Source organism: Musa acuminata, chromosome BXJ1-10 (assembly GCF_036884655.1).
Source record: "Musa acuminata AAA Group cultivar baxijiao chromosome BXJ1-10, Cavendish_Baxijiao_AAA, whole genome shotgun sequence".
Lineage (NCBI taxonomy): Eukaryota > Viridiplantae > Streptophyta > Magnoliopsida > Zingiberales > Musaceae > Musa > Musa acuminata.
In genome coordinates, this window is record NC_088336.1 from 21376360 (window position 1) to 21402390 (window position 26031).

Genomic DNA, 26031 nt, shown 5'->3' on the forward strand with positions numbered 1-26031 from the left:
CCTTTGAGATGTTTCATCACCTTATTACATCTCTTCGGACAAACTGCCATCAACCTATATTTGTTTATATATATATACATATATATATATAACCGTTCATGAATTGACAACCAAATAAAATCAAAATAAAACATAATTGTATTGGAATATTAAAGCATTAAAATTGGCTGACAAAACCGCAATGTCAAAACATTGAACAAGGAAAATAGATTCCAATGCTTCAATCACTAGTAGTAAGATTGCAGAAATAATACATTTTGTGGTTACAACACATTGGCTAAAAAGAGTGTTTTACCTTGGAGTCCAATGCAGGAAATTTTACGCACATGGAATCAACTTAAATTTACATGATCAGCAACTAATATAATCAGAAGTACATTTTTCAAATTTTCCCAATCACTACGCAAGCTATTGTCGATTTGTCCTATTTTTCATCATCTGGTTATGTGGATTTCAACAATAGACGAATAACCAAATGGTATATTTCTGTATATCCTAACAATACATCAAACTGTCAGATGTTCTTAACAACAATACATAACAGATGTCTCTCTTTCCTTCTACTTGTATGAAAGCGGACCAGATCTTGACACTGCAAATCTCAGCAATGGGCTCGGGCCCTGACCACCAGAACTGGAACCCTCGGCAAATTTCACTTTTCGGCTTGAACTATACTCCAGTGGTCCTGAGTTTCTTGTGTTACGCTGCTGTTTATCGCTAGTTTTTAGCCGCAAGCTATCACCTTCGTGAGCATCGTCATGCCTATGGATAGAGGAACTCAAGTAACCTGGATCATATGACATGGGAGTGGAATCACCTCGGTGTGGCCTCACAGCAGGAGATGCATGTGTTAGAGAAATAAGGGGTGACTGTCTCGGCGATGGTGCGAGCAATTCTGTAATCATAGTTGCTGAATTTCCATAGTGCTGCCTATATATTGAGCGCAGAATTGTGTAAGGTATGTGAATTTCAAGGGTGCTTCTAGGAAGGTATCTTGAGAGCTCGCAAAGCTGGTCCAAGAATATCAGTTTTGGTACAATATATGTCCTACAAAGCATATGAAAAAGGGAGCTTATCACTTAAGGATGAAAGTAGTACATCTCAAATAAACAAAGTCCCATGATTAATCACTGGCATGCCATTATTAGTTCATAGGATATGATTTTCATAATCCTCGCATAGTAGACCATAGTAGCAAAAGTACCATTTCAGACATAGAGATAGGAATTGACTGGAAGAGCCTGTAGCAATTGCAACATGCACATCACCAGTGAGATTTGTACCAAGAATTGATCTGTTATCCTCTCTCCATTTCATGAAGTGATGATGTGAATCGGCAAGTTCAACCAATTTGTCAATGTGCTGAGTTATATTATCTTAAAACAGGTGGTGTTGGGCCATCAACACCCTTGTTTGTGGTTATGTACTCAGAAAGCATCACTAATAATTCAAATTCACACAAAGGAACCTAAATGTATTTGAATTAGAAACTTGTTCCCAAATCCATGCAAAATAAAGTTGGGCACACATTTAGCAGGTTCAGTATAAAGAAAACAAAGGAACCATGCATCAAATACATTGGAATGTCCTACATATGAGTCCTGAAACTTGTGCATACAGTGTATACAGGCCAGCTCAATGCTACAAGGCATAACCTATTATGAAGCTTGAACCTAGAGCTCAACAAATTAAATCTCAAAGGTGAAGCAGATATTTATCTATCAGACTCCTCTTCAAAGACTATTAACTATATAGTAAGGATGTTGGACCAGCAATTCAGAGTAGAACATAACCTTTGTTCTCCTCGACTTATTTAAGAAAGAAAATTGCCTATACTTCTGATATATGCATCTAATGAAATTGGTTCATGGAGCGCCCTCATATGGTAGGCAGTTTCTAGAGCTCAAACAAAGAAAGGTTTGGTTAGGATCATTAGAATTGACAGAATACCAACCAGAAGCAGGCTCAAAAAGTTTATTTATTGCAACAAGATCGTGACGAGTAGCCAGGCAAGTTTTTTCAGAAATGTCGTTGAAGGCACATGAAAATGACACACAAATAGCATGACTTTTAGTTGAAATTCTCTAGGAATAAGGATATGTGAAAGATTGTGAAACAGAGTCATTGAAGGTAAGCAATGTTCAAAACGGGTAGCAGAAACAACAAACAAGTTCCTACAAGGATAAAATGTTTGGATGACAAAATTTTCAATCATGAAAGAACCTAAAATGTCCAATAATGAGTTAAAAAAAGACAGAATTTCGAACCAGTGTAACTTTTTTGTGAAGCTGAACAAGGGCAAAGGAGAGAGGCATCATATCCTACTAAAAATTTACCAGATGGAAATAGCTGGAGAGATTAAAAACACTACCAAGAGTTTCTAAAAGCAATAACAGACATGATACCTGCTATTTTCACTCCATGAATCCAGTACAATCCCTGCAGAACACTTAACAAAGATTTGCAATGCAGACTTTATATTTGCCTCAACCGACATGCGGTTTAGTGTTTCTGGCTCTGATATTTCTCCAGCATGCCCATTGGAAAGAGACCTTGGCTGTTGTACTCTTTCCATCCTAACATACTCACTTCCTGCAATCACAGCATTGATGCACCTGCAGATCACCCATATTTAATTATGGATAAGGAACTGCATAAAAAAATAAACCCAATATATGACCCCCACAGTTATACATATTAAGCCACACAGCTCCTAACGAACATTGGTTAGGATACTCGAAGAAGCTTCACTATCGAAATTTTCTGGTAACAAGCAACTGTAGATACTAAAATACTCGGAGGTAGTTCTCGAGGTTGTTCTATTAAAATTTGATGAAAAGAGGTGCTTGCTAATGATTTTAAGAAGTGTTTTTACAATGTGTATAAACATTTATGATAAGGCACTACTCATGTTATACAAAAATATATAAACCATATGTGATATGTCAAGTAAAGAGCATGTGTAAGGCTTATAGCATCTATGCATTCTAACATCACCTTGCTAGACTGTGAACATTGTTGTTGAATCCCCCAGTATTAACATTATATGTTGTCATGCTCCAGATGTTAGATGCCATAAATGCAGAACAAAGATAGGGAAGAAAGCTCCAAGAACTATCATTGGCAACACCCACTTCGGCCATGATTGCATGGATCCACTCAGTATCATGATCCTCATCTGCACCTACCATATTTGCCAACCTTCTCAACCTCGTAATATCATCCTTCTCAGGTATATCAACAGGTAACTGCTTAGCTACCCCACGTAACAGAGAAAAAATAAGAGGTGCATTTTCTTCTAGAACTGCTCCAGCAGCCTCAACAAGCAACTTATGGAACGCTACTGCCTGCCCAGCCTGAATACAGAATCCAACTAGTGTGTCTAAATCAAGTAATTGCTTTATGTTTGCTTCTCTTTCAATCCGGTCACCATAATTTACACTTCCAGCAAGACCCTCTAGGGCTTCACGGTTTGATCGCAAAGCGGTGTCGATGCAGTTCAATAATGCAGCTGTGTGTTCTTTTAACAACCTGTCAATTCTGTCAAATCCATAACCACCAAAAATACGAATGAGGGCTTTAAGTTCACGTACATCAGTATATGACTCTGCTGTGCATGCACCTATTACTTGTGAGCTCTTGAAGCAGTGACGGATTGGAATAAACAAAACTCCAGCACCAGAGATATCCTTAACAATGTTCTCAAGATACCAGTTGCCAACCAATTCTATGGCAGATCCAGTCTGCATCTCTGTAGGTTTTTCAAATTTCTGTAAATAAGAAACAGGTCCAGTGAAGCTCTCTGTCAACAGCACCTCACGAATGCCTTCAGTAATGTCCATGCTAATATGCTGCTCTGCCATGTGGATGATGCCAATGTGTCTTTGTAAGAGAGACTCAATAATTGATGGACGCTGTAGGAAATTATCAGTTATCATAACTGCAAGTAGCCTTCTCCTGAAGTTTCCAAGGATACACTCTCTCATGTACTTCAACAAAGATAGCACACAAAATTGAAGAATCAATAAACTTGCATTGACTTTCTCCATAATAGTATTAGTGCTTGTTGAAGTATGAAAGAAAAAAGATATTGACACAAGAATATGAGATGATGAATTAAGACAAATCATGGTAAACCAGACATTAAGGAATTCGCGGAGCTGTTAATTTTCAGGACAAAACCACTATTGTAGTCACGAAAGTAACTGTTAGTCTTAACTATTCCTTTTCTTAGAAAAATCAAGAGAATCAAGCATTAAGAAAGGTCTACAAGAAACCAATAAACATATAATTTTCAAGACAAACTTAGAAAGGAAGAATTGCTGCAGTCTAATATTTCTACTATAAAATAAATGAAAAAAGAGCACTTACAAAAATAAAGAGTGAACAAATGGACCAACTAAAAGACTCAACTATTGAATAGTTCAAATTTTATGCTAAAAAAGAAAAGGTATTTGCATATATGTACAAGACATTTCATGTAGTCTGAGTTACAATACAGAATATCTAGTTTCACTATTAAGCTTTAAAAATGGAAATTTTCCAATGAAGCACACCTATGTAGAGTGTTCTTTCAAAAAGTTTGTCTAAATATAAAGATAAGTTTCCTCCCATGTCTTCTCCCTTTCTTCTCCATGGTAGTCGCTTATTTCAATTTTGGGTTTCTATTTTTGTCACTAAATTTGGGGTCTAATATTTCCCCCTCCTCTTATAACTTTGACGCGATATTAGATCTTTATATCCAGTTAAAGAAAAAGAAGAAACTATCTATGACAGCAGTCAGCAATAGAAATAAATTATTTACTATACATGCAAGCCAATGAAACATACCAGCATGGATCAATTTAGCCCTGGATAAGCCTTTGACACATGCTAGCATGGACACAGTATGATAAAGCATATGCTGCCAGAACTATATATGTGCACTGAGCCAATAGGTCAGGTTATATACCTCACGCAGAACAAAAACATGATTGAGTACACATACAGGTTCCATGTCATTTAAGACAGAACAAAGATTTGTTAACCTCTGCATGGCAGCTTCCAACCTGTTTAAGACAATTATTATGATTTTAGAAATTCTCAATTTAAACATGTCCAATTGCTCCAAAAGGGTATGTCACTTACATTTTCACAGAACTGGTGTTTTCTGGATAACTCTCAGATCCTGGTTTTTGCATAGACCATCCTTTAGGTGATTTAAAGGAGGCGGTTGAACCTTTTAGTACATTGTTCAAACAAAATGCTGCTTGCTCAGGAACAAGCTGAAATATAAACTATATGAGTCTTAAGACAGAAAAATGTGATAACTCAAAAGTTATCATCCAAAGATAATTGAATTACCTGCATTTCTAATGAGCCAAATCCACCTTCTGAATCCAGAATATTGATGAGACCTTCCAGTCCACCCATGATGGATTCAATAAGGGACTCAACATATAATATGGAATCTCTCCCCACTTTATTCAACTAAAATTACAGATAGACGAAACAACTAATTAAGAACCTTCATGTGAAGATGAGAACAACAATATTATTAAAATAAATCAATGATGGTTGAGTTGAATAAAGTTGAGAAAATGGTGCCTAATTGTGGCTCATTGCATGAGGCTTCTGCCAATGCAAGGCTTAAGAGGGTAATATGCAGCCTGACTCTTCAAGAAAGTTGTTCCTATGACTTGAGTTCTGGTCAAAGGAACAACCTAATCATGATGCCTAGGTTCACTCTCTTTACACTGCACAAAAGCAGATATAAAAAAATCGATATACTTTTGTAGTCCCTATACCTTTGCAGAGTTGAACAAATGTAACTTCTGGAAATATGACTGGAAATCTAAAGGGTTCATTCAAAGTCCATCAACCAGTCTTAAAAGATCTGTACACAAAAAAAAAGTATTGATACTATTTTAGTGAGTATTATAATAGATAAAACCGATGCCTTCATGGAATTTAGGAAATCATTTCTTTGATGCAAATTCCGGTAATTATATAATATTCCTTTCCTTTCTTTTTCTTTTTGTGCGGTTCTGCTTTCTTTTATTTTAACATGTTAACTTAAAATTCACATATAAGATCTCATTCAACTTTGACATTTATGTAAGGAAATATGCATTTCTTTCTCATTTCTGTACTTAAAGCTTATGTCTATGCCAAGAAATGCATTGCTTCTGTTATCACAAATAGCAACAATTGGATCATAGTAATTTAGTAACAAATACATGCCACAAACCTACATTTTAATTGGATAGAAATTCAGGTCTCCCTTTGTGTGTTTAATTAAAGTATCTCCCATTTTAATTTTATGTTTGTGGTGAAAATTTAGATGTAAAACACGAAAAAGGGCAGTTTTCAAATGATTTGGTTTGTCCATGGTGAAGAAAATCCCATGATTAAAGGATACTCAATCTCATAATTGAGGGATTTTATAATACCATAATTAAGAAAATGAATTAATATCAAATCAGCATCGAATCAATTAGTATCATAATTAAGGGATTCTCAATCAGTATCAAATCAGCCCATATTATAGGAAATGAATTAGAATGAAATATTGTAAAGAATCAAGTTCCTTAGTTGTACAGGTTGTAATCAGCCTATATATGTCTTTCTTTGTATACAGAAAAGATCAATGAATAAGAAAAATTATATTCTCTTGTGTTCTTGATATCATAGCCTAGTTCCTATAGGAATCGTTTTTCTTCTTTCTTTCAGTCTTAATTGCTGAAAGTCTTTTCCCCTATTCTGCCACTTTCAGGATCAGCCCCAACTATTTCTTCTTCCTTGTTTGCTTGTGAGGAACCTATGCTACTAGATCTGGAGGAGAGAAGATGAAACTAATACTTCCATTTCCAACAAACAGCCTAGGTGATAATCCATCCTTACCAATTACAACGCATAAACTCAACAGACAGAACTTTCTTCGTTAGTCTCAATCCGTAAAGTTGTATATTCAAGGAAGAGGAAAGATCGAATATTTGACTGGATCAACAACGGCACCTGCAGAGGATGATCCGAAGTTCAAAGTATGGGATTCTGAAAATTCCATGATCATATCATGGTTGATAAACCCTATGGAATCATAAATTGGTCAAACATACATGTTTTTTCCAACAACAAAGAAGTTATATGTTGTTGTGGTCAAGACATATTAAAAGATGGGGAATTCAGCCCAAGTATTTGAGATTACAAACAAGATCAAAGAGCTTAAACAAAATAATACTGGTGTTACAAAATACTTTATTACCTTGAAGACACTCTGGCAAAAGCTTGATATTTTTTATGATTTTGAGTGGTCATGTGCAGCTGATAAAAAATGCTTGAGGTATTGTAGAACGAAAAAATAGACACCTATTTCAAGTAGCACATTCTCTTTTTTATTTTCCATTATGTTCCTAAATATCTTTAGGGGGATGTCATTCTTACTGCTTCATATTTGGTTAATTGAATTCCTATCAGAATATTTAATTTTTTAGAAGCAGTGTTGAAGCAGAGTTCAGAGACGTAACACAAGGTATTTGTGAACTCCTATGGCTGAAAATGCTTTTGAAAGAATTACGAATACCCACTGAAACTCCTATAAGACTATATATACGGTGACAATAAGGTTGCTATCAACATTGCTCATAATCCAGTGCACCATGATAGAACAAAGCATGTTGAAGTAGAACGACATTTCATAAAGGAGAAAATTAAAGAAGGAATTGTCTGCATGTCGTACATTCCAACAGAGAAACAACTAGCAGATATTCTACCAAAGAGCTTCAAATATCTTCTTGTGAGGATCTAACTAGCAAGCTGGCAATGATTGACATCTTCAAGCCAACTTGAGAGTGTGTGTAGAAAATCCCATGATTTAAGGATTCTAAATCCCATAATTAAGGAAATAAATTAGTATAAAATTAGCATCAAATCAGTTAGTATCAAAATAAGAAAATGAATTAGTATCATAATTAAGGGATTCTCAATCAGTATCAAATCAGCCCATGTTATAGGAAATGAATCAGAATGAAATATTGTATAGAATCAATTTCCTTAGTTGTACAGGTTATAATCAGCCAATATATGTCTTTATTTGTATACAGAAAAGATCAATGAATAAGAAAAATTATATTCTCTTGTGTTCACATAGGAGTGTGAAACTAAAATTTTATTCATATAATGTTTTGCATCATCCCAATGAATGGTAAGTAATAGAAAATGCAATGTGCTTGCTACTAGCTATGAAGCATGGACATAGGAACACAACACAAGAACAAACCGTTATATGTCTAGAAAGTAAATCTTATAAAAGTAGGATGCCACATGATATAAACACGACAAAATAATATATGTATATAATATAGAAAATCCATATAAAAACAAGCTGTAATGTGCCAAATATGTAAATGTCAGCTACATAGATATTATTCGACAATTGAGCACTTTGCAATGCAATATCTCTGGTTAAGAGACTAGTTCCAATACACATTGGACTATCGCATACCAATAAAACTGGTTGAACTACTACATGTCGCTCTATATGTGCCTGACGGACCAGGAACTGACAACAAACCACACACTAAGTTTGGTGCCTCTAGGATTTTAATTTTATTAACTTTTTAATGATATCAAGCAATATAGGTCAGTTGACCATCTGGTGGACTAGTATTAGGTTCGATTGAGAATTGATATTAGTACTGAAACGTGATTTTAAAAACATGATCAAGAGCATTCAAATTTCTTTTTATTGTTTCTAGTAAAGTCTTCTAAGTCTCCCCCTATCTCTTCAACGGCCACTAAATTTAATCGTCTTCACATTTTCAAACCCCAATATTTATCCCTTTGTATCATCCTATATTATTTTTCTGCATTTTACCCTTTATTGGAACAATATTATCCCACAGGGGTCAGTGCACCCTGTGCTGACCGGCACAAGCCTGAAATTGGCCTAATCATGCATCAAAATGCAAGAAAACACAGGTCTATGATGACTAAAAATGCAATCCTTGACAGAATTCTACTGCATATAGAGATTCCTTAGCTGCAGATTGCTTAATGCAACACCAGGAATCATCACCAAAGAAATTTTCCAAGTGATTTTCTGACTAATCTGGAAAACCAAGGGATCTATTTTAAATATGTGCCAACGCTGTTGGTGATTGGCTTTTGTCATGAATTGTCAGAAAAGAATCAAGACAAGTATCTGCTTCATTTGGACAAACGAGGATATCAAGTTTGATACAGCAAAAAGAATTTGATATAGGATCATAACAAGTTGAATATAACTAAAATTGTATCCAGATAGATGTCCATATCAGAAAGATGAGCTATGGCTAATTCAGGTTGCATTTTTCTTTTCCTTAGTAGTTTTTGGATGAATGATAGTAACTTAATTCCTTTTCTTCAGTAGCTACTTTAGAAAATAATTATAAATTTATATTCTTACAAGTCTTGTTCTAGTTTTTATAGAACTAATGGAAGCCTACAAAAAATATATATTCCTCATTTTGTTGATGAACATAAAGACTTACCCTCTTGATGAATAAAAATTAGTTTAAAATAGCAAAACCAAAGTAGTTTAAAATTTATGGAGAGTTTAATGAAATGAAATTTTCTTCTTTTAATATAGTGTGAGGCAATTGATTTCCTACGTACTCATGGTGCATCAATGCGAACTGAGTCCACAACTAAATTAGTCATTCTTCTTTATCCTATATTCGATCTTAATTCTTCTAAAAGTTTCATCAGTGTAAGAACTTGTTTAAAATTTCAATAAGCTATAAGATTTAAAATTTCAACCAGAAAGTCTCAAACTCTTCTAGATGGTGCCAGAATTTCTAGCCCCTTGTGCTTGCTTTTTAAGACCTAGAAGCAGCTCGAGTCCCTTCTAGAAGCCTTCCACACATATTGTCTTAGATCAAAAAGAACTTTCCTTTTGTCTTCTAGGTAGGAAATTATTTTTGTCATGTAACCATCCTGGTCTTAGCATTCCAACTTCGATACACAGGGACAAATAGGAAAACAAATAGTACCTCGTCAGGAACTATCGCGGATGCACATTCTGGAAAACTGCTAGCAACTCCAAGCCATGCACAACAATGCTGTGGACGTCCTTCAGGCCCAAACATTGTGTTCCTAAACACCTGTTAATTTTTCATGCCAAAATGAAGGTAGGAAGTCTACTAAAAATGCCAACAAGTCTCAGAACTCTTTTAGATTAAATATACAAAATTGGTGGATCACCCTTGGTAAAAGGTTGACTACTTACAGCTGTAAGATGGTGGTGATAGAAGTACAACTTCTTAAGGCTTCCATGTCTGGAGAGTTGGCTTTCAAGTTCATCAACACATCTGACAGATACAAAAAGACTTCCATGATGCACCAATTCTTAAGATGCTGACCCAAAATGTTTTAGATGTCAATCAAGTAATCAAGTTAATCAAGGACCCATACTGAAAACACATTAATTGGGTCAGTCTTATTGTTAGTCTCTTGATGAAAATTTAGGTTTTCACCTAAGATTGTTAAGAATATCTGATCAAAGCTGAACATCCCAGACAAAATCCTCTGTGGTGAATTTCATTCTTAATCTTGGCCTTTTAAGTAAAAGAACTAGAAATATAGAACACATAAACATGTTTTTTTTTTCAAATACATCAAGATTGTCACAGAAGGTACTAATTAATTGTGAAAATTAGGCTCATAATGATGCAATCCAGCACAAAATAAAGCACCTGGACCAGTTATATGCAGCATTTCCTTCTGATAATAACCCTTCCTTCCCCGTGGATACTGTGGCCTTCTCCAGGTGTCTAATGTTTATAGATGATCGTGAAGATGTAACTATCATCAAAATTGATAACCAGTACTTGCGCAAATCCTGCGACCATATTAAGTAATGTAGTTAATGAATAACTAGAAAATATATCACACCATGGATAACCTTTTGTTGATATCACTAAAATGTATATATTTTTAACAAAACATGAATTTATATAAATGAACATTAATACACACTAGATACAGTGTTAAAGGGGGGATAAAGTTGTTCCTTTGCGACTAGAGAGACCAGGGCTTGAATCACGAAAACTGTCTTTTTAAATATTTAAAGGTAAAGACTGCATACATTGACCCTCCCTAGACTCTATATTGGCAGGAGCCTCATGCACTGCATATGCCGTGTTTTTTTTTTATCTTTTGATTGCATATCATCATGTTAATGGTATCCACATGATACACATTGTAGCAAGCTTCTTAAACTCAGATTAGAATAATGTTTAGGTAACTAATATTTCTACCCTCAACTAGTAGCACCACTAAATTGAGTTTAAATCGCATAGCATGATGTCATGAAGATTGCTGCAATCACAAGCAAGACAGAGCAACTGTCTCAGAGAAAAACAATATCATTAAATGATTTTATTGTCAAACAGGAAAAACTCTTTCCAAGATCTACATGGGCTTGAAAATTCTGATTGCATGTTTGTCTAGTTTAACATACTTCAAAATTCAACTATTTCATTTTAATGCATGCATCAACTTTCTACAAGCCTTCATTAGATAAACAAAAAACTGCTCTCTATTCTGAATTTCTAGATATTGAGAATTTCTGTAATTGGATATATTTATTAGCTGTTATTTACCTAGCCAAAATGGTATAGCATGTCATAACCAAAAATTCCTAGGTGTTCTATATTTGGAGAGATTTATAAATTATAACTATAATTTACCTAGCCAAAATGGCATAGTGTGTCATAACCAAGAAATCATTAATGGTTAGGGAAAACATACTTGAGAAAAAATAGAAAGGCTAAGCAAATGGCAGAAAGAAAGCTTCAAAGCATAATCCAAACAGCTAATGAGGCACAAATAGTTAAAATAATAACTGTTTAAACATGTAACTAACATATTCATATACTACCACACTCACTAACAAATCCCTGATAGCCTTTTAAGAATATTTTTTCCAAAATTTGAGCCATATAAATGGTTCCTATATAAACCATCCTTCAGATCCAGCAGAAGCTCTTGTAAGATTGTGCAGGAAATATGCAAAGTGTACTATACAGTTTCTTAACTACTAAAATACAAAAGGTAGGCTTTCATCAACTTGTAAACCAAGAAATACATGTAGGGAACAAGAATATATGTGTATAATTCTTACAGATAAATCACACGTAATGGATGAGACTGTTTCTCCTTGAGGCTTTGGTATATTTTCAAGGCAATGAACAACTTGCTGAAAGAGGTTCTTCAATGTGGAATCTATGTCAAGTGCCACCATACCAGGAGTGCCAAGTAAAAACCGGATTCTTCCAGCAGAAGATGATAAATATGATAATGCATAACCTTTTATCGCTGCAGATAAACATGTAAGATTGGATTTAGATGTTGGAAGAAATGCATATTCAATTTATTACACACAGGTAACAAACACTAAACAATTATCCCAACAAAAAATATTTCCTCTTTTCTTGATTCGTGTAAGTACAGCAGTCTAAATGTTGTCAACAACTGACCAGCCATATACTTGCGAACCAAATGGCAAAGCTTGTCCATTCCATCTAGCAGGAAACCAATAGTTGGATCTGCTGCATCCTGCAATCAGTAAAAGAAAATAATTCACCATGATCAAAGAATAAAAGAAGGAAAAAAAAAAGATGGTAGATTGATAATTCATATGCAGAAGACCTGAACTATATAAACTTACAATCTCAATTGGTATTGCCCGTACTGATTTGAACTTTGAGGATGGAATTCCAACATGCTGGAAGTACCAAATTACCTCAGACTGAGCTAAAGCAAGAGCAGAGAAGACCATCTGTCCATCACATAAAATTGATCACGTTCAATCAGAAAAACCCCTCAAATAGAAAAAATCCAAAGAGATTCGATGCAAACAGACATGAAAATGAATGGTGCATGCAGTGTGTGCAATAATGAGAAGGAATGGTGTCATTTAACTAAATCTTCAAATCCAAGTATCTTCCGCGGTAAAAGAAATAATGTGCCTAACTTATTTTTTCTCTGCTGCATATGGCTGCTATGAAACACATTAAGTATATTTTATGTGCCTATGGCCACCATTAAATGAATAAACTATAATTTGTGGTGTTTGTGCTACCACTGAAGAAATAAATTTATGGTAAGATATCTTTGAAAACTTATAAAATTGAAAGAGCATGCATGGTACAACTAGTCGTAAAGTTCAAAAAGAATAAACTAATGAACAACTACAAAGATTGGGAAAGCATATTTGACTCTACACTTCTACAGTCTATCTTGAAGTTAGGAACACCAAGAGGAATGAATCAAAAGTTAAGCAATGCCAAAAACTAGGTGTGCCTGTAGCTGCGACCAGAATTTAAAATAAGTATCAATATGAAGTAGAAGTAATGATTGTTGTACCACCCAAAATGGTATGAAATGGACGATACATACTGGTCCGGACATGGGCCGGTAAGCAAACCACCCCATTTCGGGTGGCCCGGTCCACATCTATAAAAATAATAAAAACCAAAATAGCAGTGGGGCCCATCCAACTCAGCATTAAAAAAATAAAATGGAAATTAGGGCAATCAAACATGAGCCATCTTCTCGCATTCAAGGCTTCGTTGTCACCGCTTCTGCTTTGTCGTTGCCACTATCGCTGCCAACATCATTGTTATCACGTTATTGCTTCTTCCCAAGTAAGCTCCCACCTCTGCCCTCTTCTTCCTCCTTCCTTCTCGTTCACCATTTATTCTTCTTATTCCTCTTCTTCCTTCTTCCTTCTCCTCTGTTCCTCCACCACCACGTCCTCTTCTCCCTCTTTTCTTCCTCTCCAAAACATCGGTATATACCGGCATACCAACACAAGGTGGTCCAATAGATCACCGAAACGGGTCAGATACCCAAAACAGCAATCCTTGAGTAGAAGTTTGTGGAACCACAAGAATTGAGAGTGCACATTTGATTCTGATCTATTTTGAAGTTAGTAACAAATAAAAGAATGAGAAACACTTGTGGTTGTGAGCAGTTTTGAAGTTACAAAAATCAATTGGGAAAAAAAAGAGTAACCTCAAGAAATGAAAGCATGCGTGTTGCTGCAATTACTTTTAATGACATCAAAATCTTCATTGACCCATTTTTTATCTAAACAAAATAGATTGATCAATCCTATTCAAGTCACACAGACACAAAGCCTAATGAATAAAGAGATAGAGAGAATGATATGATATGTACCTTAGCACATGATAAAAGTTACCTGAATATTAGGGGCTAACAAACTTGGTTGATCAGAGAAAAAAAGAACCATTCTTCCAATCTCCTGTTTCAGTAGAATTCTCCGTTCTCGGTGTATGGCATTACACGATGTGAGTGCTTGTTCATGTACTTCACTAGAAACATGGAATCATTTACCAATAAATGCTATCAATTTATATGCTAAAAATGAACATAGACTACAAAATTAAACATCTTCTTGGAAACAGAAAAGAATACATGCCATATCCTGTGACTAGAAAGCAGCTCCAGTGGAGCATGAAAGATAAGAAGAAGAAAAGTCCACATGGTCTCAGATCATCTAACAGTTTCACATAAATGTAAGAGGCTTCATTGGCTGCTAGAGGCATGATTTCATATGTACATTACTCAATAGAACGAAGGAACTACTGGAAGAAACTTCAGATCTCATAGCATATGCATACAGCAGATCAGAGTAACAACTACTTGGAATTTATCTAAATCTTGTTGATATCTTTGTTTAAGGCAGTTCAACTGGTGCACTTAAGATTGTGCACATCTTAATGTCAGTTCACACTAAGCTACTCATACAACAAAAACTTGTCAGTTACTGGAATTAAATGATGCAAGCTCTAGAAATTGACTACAGAAATTATGAACTCTGGTTACTTATGAACTCAATATTTTCTTAACTTCATTAACTGCAGGCAGAGAACAAATATTCAAGATTCATTCATTTAGATGCCACCATTGGTTGACACACTACACCAAACTGTTCTCGAGGTTCTGTTTATGGCAACATGTAGTCGTGTACCATGCCTGACATGAAGTTGGTTTATTGTTTATTGGTCCCACAAGGCCACAACCACCTCAGATGCAGACCGGTGATTTCACCCAGTTCAGTCCAGTATGAGCTGTGACACCTGATAAGGACAGTAAGTCCACCGCTCAGTACTCAATATTTTAAAAACAATGACAGCCGTGTGCAAGAGATACTCGTCTGATGCCAACCAATATCAATATGGGACCAAGATTTAATTCTTGTCAGAGATTGGACTGTCATGCATATGGCAATAATGCTCACAGTATGAAAGAGACAATCAAGAGCTAAGAAGCTCTCCAATAATAAGTTATACTAGGGATGCTTCCTCAAAGTTGCAGTATTTTTTTGGACGAAGTGGTCTTCTCTACATGTCTTGGAGCTAGAGCATGACAGCACATGTTTGGGAGGTGATACCTAGTACTAAACATGCCACATGCTGAATAGGACAAGATCAGCACACAATGTACAATCATAAACCACACTCACCTTCTTCAAGGTTCCAAACTAGAACCTACAGAGCTGTTAATCAATTCCCCATTATAAACATTCCCTAAGCTGCCACCATGGACATTGCCGGAAAAGATGCACAATACATTCTACATAATTGCCCATAAAATTGCAAAATAGTGGAATTGTTTTGCCAAGCATGCTCAATCAAGTGATGAGACAAATTTGGAAGTCCACAAAGTTCACCTTGAAGCATGTCGCATTACATCATTCACATTAAACGAGAAACTTCAGAAAAATTGAGACATCTCAGTAAACCAGAACTGTAAAAAAATGCATGGCATCTACACATTATCCATTGGCATGGTCATCTCATTTGGCACGAGCAATGCTTTAGATGCCACAAAAATAACAAGTATATGTGTTCCCTTAAATAAAGTAAAAAAGAGACTCCCCTTGGAAGAGGACACATACACAGAAATCAAACACTTCAAGCATGAAATTTATTGGGTAATTTTTCAAATATTTAATTCTCAAGGAGACTACAAGCAAAAAAAACCTTGAAATTCTAGTGAAATAATAATCTACAATTTGGTTACACTATTAAGCAGGCCTTGATCCTCAAAGCCTTCCACAACCATGTGAATTGAGTTTAAACTTGTCATGGTCTTGTCAAGCAATATCAACCTATAAAACACCAAAATAACAATATCATGTAGTTAATATGTTCAAGCTGAGAAAGAAATTTACAATGCTTATCGTTGAGTATTTAGTTGACTTGATTGCTCTATTTTGATAGTTGGCAACAGGATTGTGAGCCTGATTCTTTTTTAATCTTTTATTTAAAGAAACTTTGAACTTCAGTATACTTCTTCCTTATATAACACGCCAGCTCAACTTGCAAGTTAATTCAACTAATCAAAAACTTCCATGGCTAGTTTACATGATATTTATTTCTGACTGAAAATTCTTCAACCAGAATAGTTCAATTGCTACATCAGCTAGATCAGTCATCTTGTATTGTCTGATTCTTTGTAGTGCCTAAGGTAGCAAATAATGACCAGAGAATAAACTAACAATTAACAGCAACTGGTGGCAAACAATCAACACCAGCAGATATCTTAATAAGAAATGGCAAAGAAAGCAATGCGATGGTCTAGGTCTATTGGTGATCTAATAAGATATACTGACAGCAACAAGCTGTAAAATCTCAACCATACAGGGTTTGCAAGATATGATGAAAGAAATTTAATCCTAGTCGTCGAAAAAATGAGCATACCAACAAGCTGAAAAAAACTTCATGTATCTCAATGAGATTCCCTATTCAAGAATAATCTCATATTCATGATCCATTTAATATCTTTAGGCTTCGATAGAGAGTAGCTCCCCTGGCACGTCAACCACATAATCGGTAGAATACGAGCCGATAATTCGATCATTGATTGCAGAATTATACACCAGATACCCCATGCCTGTTATGTAATGATGCTTTTGCTACATAACTTTCACCTTCAGATATCATCTCTCATATATATCATACTGGTCCATACTGCTCAATGCAAACATTACATGCTGCTCTGATAAATTACCAAGATGTGGAATGTGATGTACCAAGTGGCATACTAAATCAAAACCAACCACCATATATATCTTGTCAATATAGTCCAGCATAGTTTCATACTCTGCTCAAGCCAAATCTGTACATACCTACTCCAACACCAAACCCATTAAGTTATGTAAAATTTTTTACTTCTGAAAACTTCTTGCTAATCAATTTTAAGCACATAATTGATTCTTCTCATGTCACCATCTGGAAACTTCTAGCTTATCTATTTTAACATTTGATTCTTTTCTTATTACAGCTGAAGTTGCACTTCACATATGCGATCTTGTTCCTGATTAATCTACACACCTTAGTTTTAAAGTTTGTCTTCATACCTCATGTAGAATTACTTCCAACAAGATTCTTGTCAATCAAAACAATATCATCAGAAAGAAAATGCACGACATCAGTTTGTTTAAAATATGCCTAGTAAGTTAACACTCATTACCAGTGTAAAATTGCCATTTTCCAGAAACATCAATAATAAAATTGAGTGAGCTGCAACAAAAAAATTAAATGACACTTTTGAACATTGATTTGGCAATTGTTTATAGCAAGATTCGCAATACCGTACCATACCGGTATTTCGACCTGGGCTCGGTACCGGTATGGTACGGTATACCGAGCGGTACACCCAGGTGTACCGAGTACTGTAGCACTGCTACAGTGCTACAGCACCTCGGAACGATAACAGTCAGTCCGCGTACCGAAAACCTGTCGGACCGGTACGTACCGCCCATACCGGGCGGTACAGCTCGGTACGGCAAACCCTGGTTTATAGTGAAATGAAAGGCACCAACAAGAATTTTAGGACTTCAAAATTTGTACATACTTAGATCTCAATGAGTAAAATGAGAATTAGAAGGAATATAGGATAAGTTTTTAGGGTATACATATAGAGTAAGAAAATGCAGTATATCTAACGCACAAACCTTATCATCTTCTCAACTTGCTTTGCAACATTATACTCCAGATCTGCCTCCTTTTGTTTTGCGCGTCCAGATTTGGCCAATTTCTTGGATTCTAAAATCCTTGGCAGAACATAACACTGATAATCTTCATGTAATAGTTCATACTGTATGACCAGGGTTCAGATATGATCGTTAAATAGGAAAATAAAACATAACTATCATACAAACCATATTTAGTTACCTCATCTCTAAACAATGTAAGAACTAAATGCTCCTTCAATACAACCTGAAACAAAAATGGCTGATAACTAAGGTATTTAGTTGGGAAAAGAAAAGACAGTGGAAGTTGGAAACACTAATAAAGAATAAAATTGATGACGAAGAGAGGAAAACATAATCCTATCTTTATGAAAAAAAGATATAATACAAATATTTTGTATAACATATATAAAAAGAATGATCCAGTCACATTGCCTAACATCAGAACTAGCAAGGAAAAGAATACTAAAAAAAAGTTATATATGAAATGACAACAAATTCTCGAGCAATTATAGAGCTCATATAAGATGACTTTCTAGAGAAATTAATTTATTTGACTTAAGCAATATCAATGCTGGCTTTTTAACAACGATTTCAACTACAGTGCTGCCAGCAAGAACTTATAAGCTAGCAATTGAAATGTTAAAGTGCTACAAGTTCAATATCATAAAGATCTTCATTGCCACACACAAAGAAAAAGTTTTAAGCATTCGTATGGAATAACAATCCCACTTCTATTTCCATTAATCAAAAAAAAAAAAAAAAACAAGACATATACCATAGCAATGTCAATGCTAGTAACACGAAGAAGTTCATCAGGACAGACGAGATAACCAAACAAGACCCATTCTCTGTATGAAGTAACATTTGCCAAGTCTTGAGCTCTCTGAAAGACAGGAAGAGAAGAATAAAGTTGTATTAACTAAATTACCTCATAGTGAAAGTAAAATAACCCTAGCAAGAGAATATCTCAATTTTGTTATTGAGAAATACACTAACCATCGGGTGAGCAGAATTGGTTAGTATGTCAGGATAACGAGGGTGAAAGGGACTTAGAAATCCCTCATTTCTCATTTTTTTGGTATCAGTAGAAAGAAATATAATGGGACCCACAGCCTCCAAAACCTGCAAGATGCGAATTTATGACAAATTTCAGGTTCAAAAGTTTTCTTGAGAAATTAACAATTAAACAGACTACTTAGACAGGCAAGTATCAATGTAAATTTAATACACATGTTCTCATGCCATACTATCATCTGTGACAATTGCCATATTATTAATGGGGAAGCGAAAGTTCACAAAGATCCTCTACACATATCTAGACCAATAAATTTCAGTTTGCTATGATGGCAACCTAAACTCCACTCCTTCAGATCAGTTCATGCAAGTGGATTTGACATGAAAAAAAAAAACCATAAAATTCTAGGGTTATCAAACATTCTGTGCCTATCATCTCTGATCCATCAGTAACTTGTCAAAGGTAAACCTAATTACGGTATCATATATGAATTGCAGGCATTGCCTGAGAACTATAAAAATTTCATATGAATTATTTAGAAACTTGCAAATCATTTTTTTCCTATTGGTATGTAAAATATTGAGTCCCCTCATCCATCTAATACTTGCCAGCATCAACAATAACTATATTTATTAGCTAAAATTATACAACACCAATATAACAACATTTGAGAGAGAAGCCTTGAATAAGGATAAAAGTATTGGCCCAACAGTGATAGATTTCATGCCATTCACATAATGGATGACACGAGATCCATAGTGAAGAATATGTGTGGAGATACATGTTGTATGAGACGACACAGAGCAAGCAAAGGCAAGTTTTAGAATATAAAATTCAGCAAGAATGAGGCTTTTGCACATGAAGTGATAAAATACAGACAGATGCATGGAATGCATAAAAGAAATACTATCATAATAAATAGTTAGTTAGGATTCAGGATGGTAATTCACAAAATAAATTATTTTCTTTATTTTTTTGTCCATTGAGCCATTCAATAAGAAAAAGGTAAAACATCAATTTAGGCATAAAGCATCCCAACCCAATCATGCTAGTGAGGCCAAAAATGAATATTCGATCCTATCCCCTGAACTCAAAATAGTGCAAGATATAGGTGCAAAACAAGGGTTCCAAGACTTTCACCGACCAAAGACATATATATTAAATTAGCATGTTCTTCTTTTCTTTTGTAGAGGCAGAAGACATGAAAGGAACCTATATAACCTTATCTAATCAAAAAAATGTAAGAGAGAATGAAGAAGAGACCGAAAAAAGCCAAAAATACAATTATTTACTGTCAAAAATTAGCATTTGTCTTTCATGTCAAGGCAAGCCAGTTCTTGGACACTACTTGACCTCATTTTGGACACATGTATAATTAAGCTAGTTCTTATAGAATTGTGTAAGCCAATCCATACTTTTCAAGTATGCTATTATACAATAGACCAAGTTGTTGTTGTGCCAATACTAGCAAGGTATGGTAGGGTAGGGGACGAGTACAATAAAGTTGGTAAATAGATAAATATGGCACAAACCACTCTCTATCATAATATAACAGATATAAGGTTCTTAATCTCGTACCGTATCGATGTACCGAGCTTTGCTCGGTATGATATGGTACGATGTACCGAGTGGTACGCCTAAAATAGGCATAAAACCCTTCGAAAATATCTATAAAAAAAAAAGAACGTTAGAATAGGGTTTTTAAGTAAGAAATAAATATACATTTAGTATAGTTTTAATAAACTAATGTAAATTAAGTAAAAATAGTGTCACATATATTTTTCAAGCTTTGAGGAGTAGCCTTGTGCAAGGTTCGCCATTTCGATCCATTCCAGATCGTTCTTCCTCTTAATTCACCCAAATTAACCTTCTAAATTTGATTCAATCCATAAATCGTTGCTTTGTTGAGTTTAGGAGAGTGAAAATGCGAGAATAAGAGAGAGAATGTGAGAAAAAATGAGTTTGAAAAAGTTTAAGAGAGTGTGAGAGTGAAATTGATTGAAATAGGAGTGAAAGAAAGGGTTTTAAAACCCTTGAGGAGGCCTCCAATGGTCAAATTGAAGCACCATTACCATTCAGTAACGAACGAAATCGATCGGTACCAACCAATACAGGGCGGTAGCGATCAAAATTTCGACCGTTACCGCTCGGTACAGTCCCATATCGCCCGATACGGGGTCAGATGCCTGATACCGCCCAGTAGCTGCTGGCGGACTAGTGCATACCGTTCGTACCGGCAGTATGGTACGGTATTGCAAACCCTAAGACATACTATATCCGCCCACTACTTAACAGTATGCAGTGCACTTACCAGGCTGATACTTCAGATTTTTTTTTTTGTTGACCAAAGTACAATTTAAGTACTGAACAGTACTAAGTACACTACCAATAGAAAGGGCATTGGTATAAAGTTGGTATTTAAAGTTTACTTCCTCTGTCTTCTCAAGAAACAACTAGAAAGCAATGTCTGAATTAAATTGAAAGCAAAATTTTAGACAGCCAAAGATTGCATAGGCCAAAAACATTCAATTGAAAAAGAATATGGATAATTTAAAAGAAGCTCTAGTTAATGTACAAATGGTTCTTCCAGAGAACAAATTACGATAGCCAAGGGTCAAGACTATGACTTCTCCAATACGGGGGCTGACAAAATTTAGGTCTTCTTGCAATCCTTTCGCTGGTGGATCGTAAGAGTCCACAAACTGAACCAATCTGTCAAAGCCAGAAAAATGAATGGAGATCACATAGCTGATCCGACATAGAAATATTTTGTACCAAAACGAAAAGCTGATAACAAAGAAATATCATGAAGCACTACACTTGAATAAGTTAAAATATACAAAATCAGAAAGATTTATCATGGCAATTATTCATCATTAGTGCACATTTTATTGTTGCCACATGTTAAAACTTCAAACAATTGAGAAGAAGTTCCTTGATTGCAAATTCATATGTCCTTACATAAATCTCCTTACTCAACAAGACAAGAATAGCCCGCATTTCTTTGGGCAATTCCAAGATGTAAAAAATATGTCAGAACATATAATACTTCTACCAAACTGCTGTTTTTTTGTTACTTCTGCCACTTGTCTCAAAGAACTCCTTTTTCCAAGGTCCATCATGCATGTACCATCATTTTATCTCTGCTGTAGCTTTAGCAGAACATGACACTAATATAAATACAACACCAGAATTTGATAGGCATTTATTTATAGATAAACTTGAACAAGAAAGAAACTAAGATAACACAAAAATGTTGCAAACATACAGAAGTGAACCAAGAAAAGGCAAGTCTCGGCATACACAAATTCTCTAATTTTCACCAAGTGCATCATTAAACTTCCCTACAGACAATGACAATCTAGTATATCCAACAAAGAAGTAAAGATGATCAAGTACTTCATGGAAGGCCCCATGCAATAGCTACCAAACTCATAGGTGCCTTTTTGCAAAGATCATAAATTCATCCAAATGCTTCCATAGATCATAGGTTCATTGGTTTCTCCATCAAAAGTGAAGGTTTAATATGTTTTCATAAGATAAACATGTGAGGAACCTAAGAACATGCAACTATCTTTGATTACGGTACAACACTACAACATGGTGTAGCATAATGAAGATTGCTACATATTATCAGAAATAGTAAAAGAAATATCAAAATAATGGCATACCAAAGTCAACAAATCCTTGAACAGCAAGTTATATGAAATGTTAGTTTTTTTACTATTTGTCCTCTTTGGAAAAGTTCCAAGTATCTTACCGATGGTAGAATTCACAATCACGACCACCTTTTAATATCGTGTGCAACATGTTGTACAGCTGGAGCATCATTTTTCTAGGTATCTGAAAAAAAATTTACTTTACATGAGAAAGTAGACAGACAAAAAAAAGTAGCTCAAACAGTAGCATATTATAATGATGCAAAGTTGATGAAACCAAAAACAATGATGTGAAAGAAAACAATAATAACAGGGGAACAAGATACCTTATCAGAGAAAAGATTTACACGGACAAATGAACAAAAGAGATCCATAAATGCATGCAAAATCAGAGAGTTCTGATGGGGCTGCCGTAAGAACAAGAATACATATTAGAAAAAAAATTAACAGTGATATATGGCAAACCACTAGTAATTCATGTACAGTGACAACAAGTAATTAATCAAGGGCAGACAAATTCATACCAACAATGTGATAACTGTACTGCTCAAATCCAAAATAACACGCAGAGCTTGTTCCCGAAATGCCATCAGGTCAAGAAGCAGCTAAGGAGAAGAAAGAAATAAAAGAATGTTATCAGCACACTTCATATTTAAAATCTCAAGTACATGGTTTACTTGGCACCTGTCTTTTTGTAGTACAAGTAAACAAAATGATGTTGTTTGTATTACCGTGTCTAGTAAGAAATGGTGAAGTTTGTTTATAGCATAAGTTAACAAGTCTATTTTTCTGTCCCTATTAAGAAACAACAATTTAAATTTCATGGCATTATATAATGTGCCAACACCATGTATGCTGATCAGCATGGATCTAAACAAGACCCATGCTGACCAACAACCATAAGAAATGAAGGTCAACCCAATGCATGAGGCTCCCACAATGTGGGATCTAGGGAAGGTCAACTACACAACCTTTCCCCTACAAATAAGGAGGTTGTTACTGTCATTCAAATCTTATAAACAAAAACAAAAAAACTAAGACAAAGTTAAAATTCAGGCAGGAAGGAGGGCTTTCGCTGATAGCCAAAATGAGAAAACATGCCAACAAAATTGGTTTCATAAGCACCAAAGAATAACTGCACAAAAAAGGAAATAGAAATCAAAACCCTGCAAATTCTACTCTCCTCTTTTTCAACAGCCCATAAACTGCATCTCTCCACTGGCTTCCAATCGAGCATTCTCAAACATATGGTGAAGATGAGCTAGCAATGAGCCATGACACAGATATTGAATGGGGCTGTAATATCCAAGTATCTTAATCGGGTTATAGATCAAAGTTGAACTGAACCAACTGACCTCAATTAGCTAAAGCTCAGTCCAGTTAAATTAAACCACTAGAAACCACTGATTTAAAACTTGTTTCATGTATTATAATGCTCGGTTCACATTGTTTGGTCTCAGTTAAATTTAAGCCTCAATACCCTAAATTACATGAATCATCAATCCCCCTGATGGAATCAGCAGTTTCACCAACATGATAGATATCTTGAAAATCAGCAAAACACCTGGTATCGTGCACTAAAACATATGATATGATGAACCAAGCTGACCACCTTTCATGTGGTTTAGAGGAAAAGCTAGATTTTTTTGGGTCAAAGTAAAATAAAGCAATTACAAGAGACTACAATTTGATATCATGGAGTTATTTTATTTGTATTATTTGATAAAGCAAAGGAGGGAATGCATATTATGCAAGTTATAAAATTTCTCAAGCATATTTAGGTTAAGCAAAATTGAGAAACATTTGGAGAAAATTTTCCCACAGAATGAGCACAATGTAAAAATTTCACAAAATGTAAAAGTTTCACCAAATACCATGACCCAAGGTTCTAGCTTCTGAAAATAATCTTGTGCATTTTCAGTCAGAGTATCCATTGCAAGTTTATCAACCTGCAACATGAAACAGATGTTAAAAGGTACCCAACTAAAAAAAAAGGACGAAGGGCCTTGTTAGAAAGTGTGACCAGCAAAGGCTTACTCGTTCTAGCTGTAATTTGTTAGGATGTTCAGGGAACTTCTTTGACACAAGCATGCAGATTCTTGGAAAATTGGGAAATATTCCAGCTTTCCAAAAAGCATCGGAAAATGTGTGTGACCCCAGATCTGGTTTGTCCAAGATATGGTTTAGTCTATGCATTTTAGCTAATAAACCTTCTGCAACCTTCGAAAGTTGGACCACCCATTCCATGTGTAGAACCTTTGGGACAGTTCCAGAGTTGGGTGGCGCATCGGAACCTAAACTTCTCCCGTTCATAGGTGTCGAAGAAGGGAATTCTTCGAGACTAATGTACTCTGACCATCTAGACATGCTATCCCACTCCCTACTTTTGAAGGATCTTGGAGACGCGTCGTGAGTGGAAAAAAGTTGTCTCTGCTTCGCCATATCGTCGATCCTACAAAGACAATTAAGCGAAGAACTCAAGCACTTGCTCGTCATCTTAAAGCTCCCCACATTCCATAGAAGAAGAGCACGTGAAATTGACCAAATCTCGGTCTAATTGTACTTCAATGTAGAAGAATGTGTGGCAAGCGTCAGCAGACTCCATCGACGATGTGCACGACAGAACTTCCCAGCTTACCATGAACGAGGTGCGTACCTGAGGGGCGTTGAGGGAGGCGGCGGGGGCGGTGGAGATCTGCGGATCGGAGGCGGCAGGATGAACGTACGTTAGGGCTTCGACACCGAAAGGGCGAATGAGAAAGTGGAAGGGGGGAGTGGGGGGCGGTACCCTCCTTGGATTGAGATCTGAGACGGGAGAGAGGGCGGGTCGAAGAGGGAGGGTTTTGGGGGTGCCCGTTCGATGCTGGCAGCGGCGTCTGCTTTAGCTGAGGTTGGTGGTGGTGGTTTTGGTGTCCGCTGGGAGTAGAAGGCACGCGAGTCCGACGCACGTCGCTGGCCTGTGACGACGGGACCTGTTGCGGGGGGCCCAGCTCGGCTGTCCGCAACGGCCCGCTTTGATGACGTGGCAAGAGACTGTTGGTGCAGGAGGCGGGGCCCAGTGAACGCATGGGTGGTCCAATTGGGAAGAGGAAAGAGGCTCCGATGCCAACTAAGAACTACGTAAAGACCTTCACTGTTTCGAGCGAGTACTTCATTGAATTGTAACCCCTCCTCCCTCTATATGGGCGATTAGAGTTGTCGAGTTGGAAGAAGAGGCTCGAGCGAGTACATTGACTATTATACCCCCCCCCCTAATTAAAGTATAATATAATATAATATATATATATATAGGCGATTGTCCGAAAAAGATTTTTTTTATTTTTCTCGTA

The 26031-nt window shown here is 35.8% G+C and overlaps 1 protein-coding gene across 1 annotated transcript; it reads right to left on the reverse strand.

Moving 5' to 3' along the window:
- Positions 1 to 329: 329 nt before the first annotated feature.
- LOC135595456 (probable protein NAP1) lies at positions 330 to 25784 on the reverse strand. The gene is made up of 24 exons (XM_065086379.1): positions 25359 to 25784; positions 24740 to 25154; positions 24577 to 24651; positions 23227 to 23307; positions 23029 to 23109; positions 22804 to 22886; positions 21671 to 21755; positions 19025 to 19150; positions 18804 to 18911; positions 18228 to 18272; positions 18008 to 18150; positions 14225 to 14357; positions 12689 to 12799; positions 12498 to 12576; positions 12143 to 12336; positions 10713 to 10858; positions 10247 to 10328; positions 10011 to 10121; positions 5344 to 5469; positions 5128 to 5264; positions 4952 to 5048; positions 2998 to 3989; positions 2406 to 2615; positions 330 to 1047 (listed from the first exon to the last, which is right to left on the reverse strand). Exons 2-24 carry the CDS (start codon positions 25142 to 25144, stop codon positions 561 to 563), a joined length of 4137 nt encoding a protein of 1378 aa, XP_064942451.1. The 5' UTR covers positions 25145 to 25154; positions 25359 to 25784; the 3' UTR covers positions 330 to 560.
- Between the last annotated feature and the right edge of the window lie 247 nt (positions 25785 to 26031).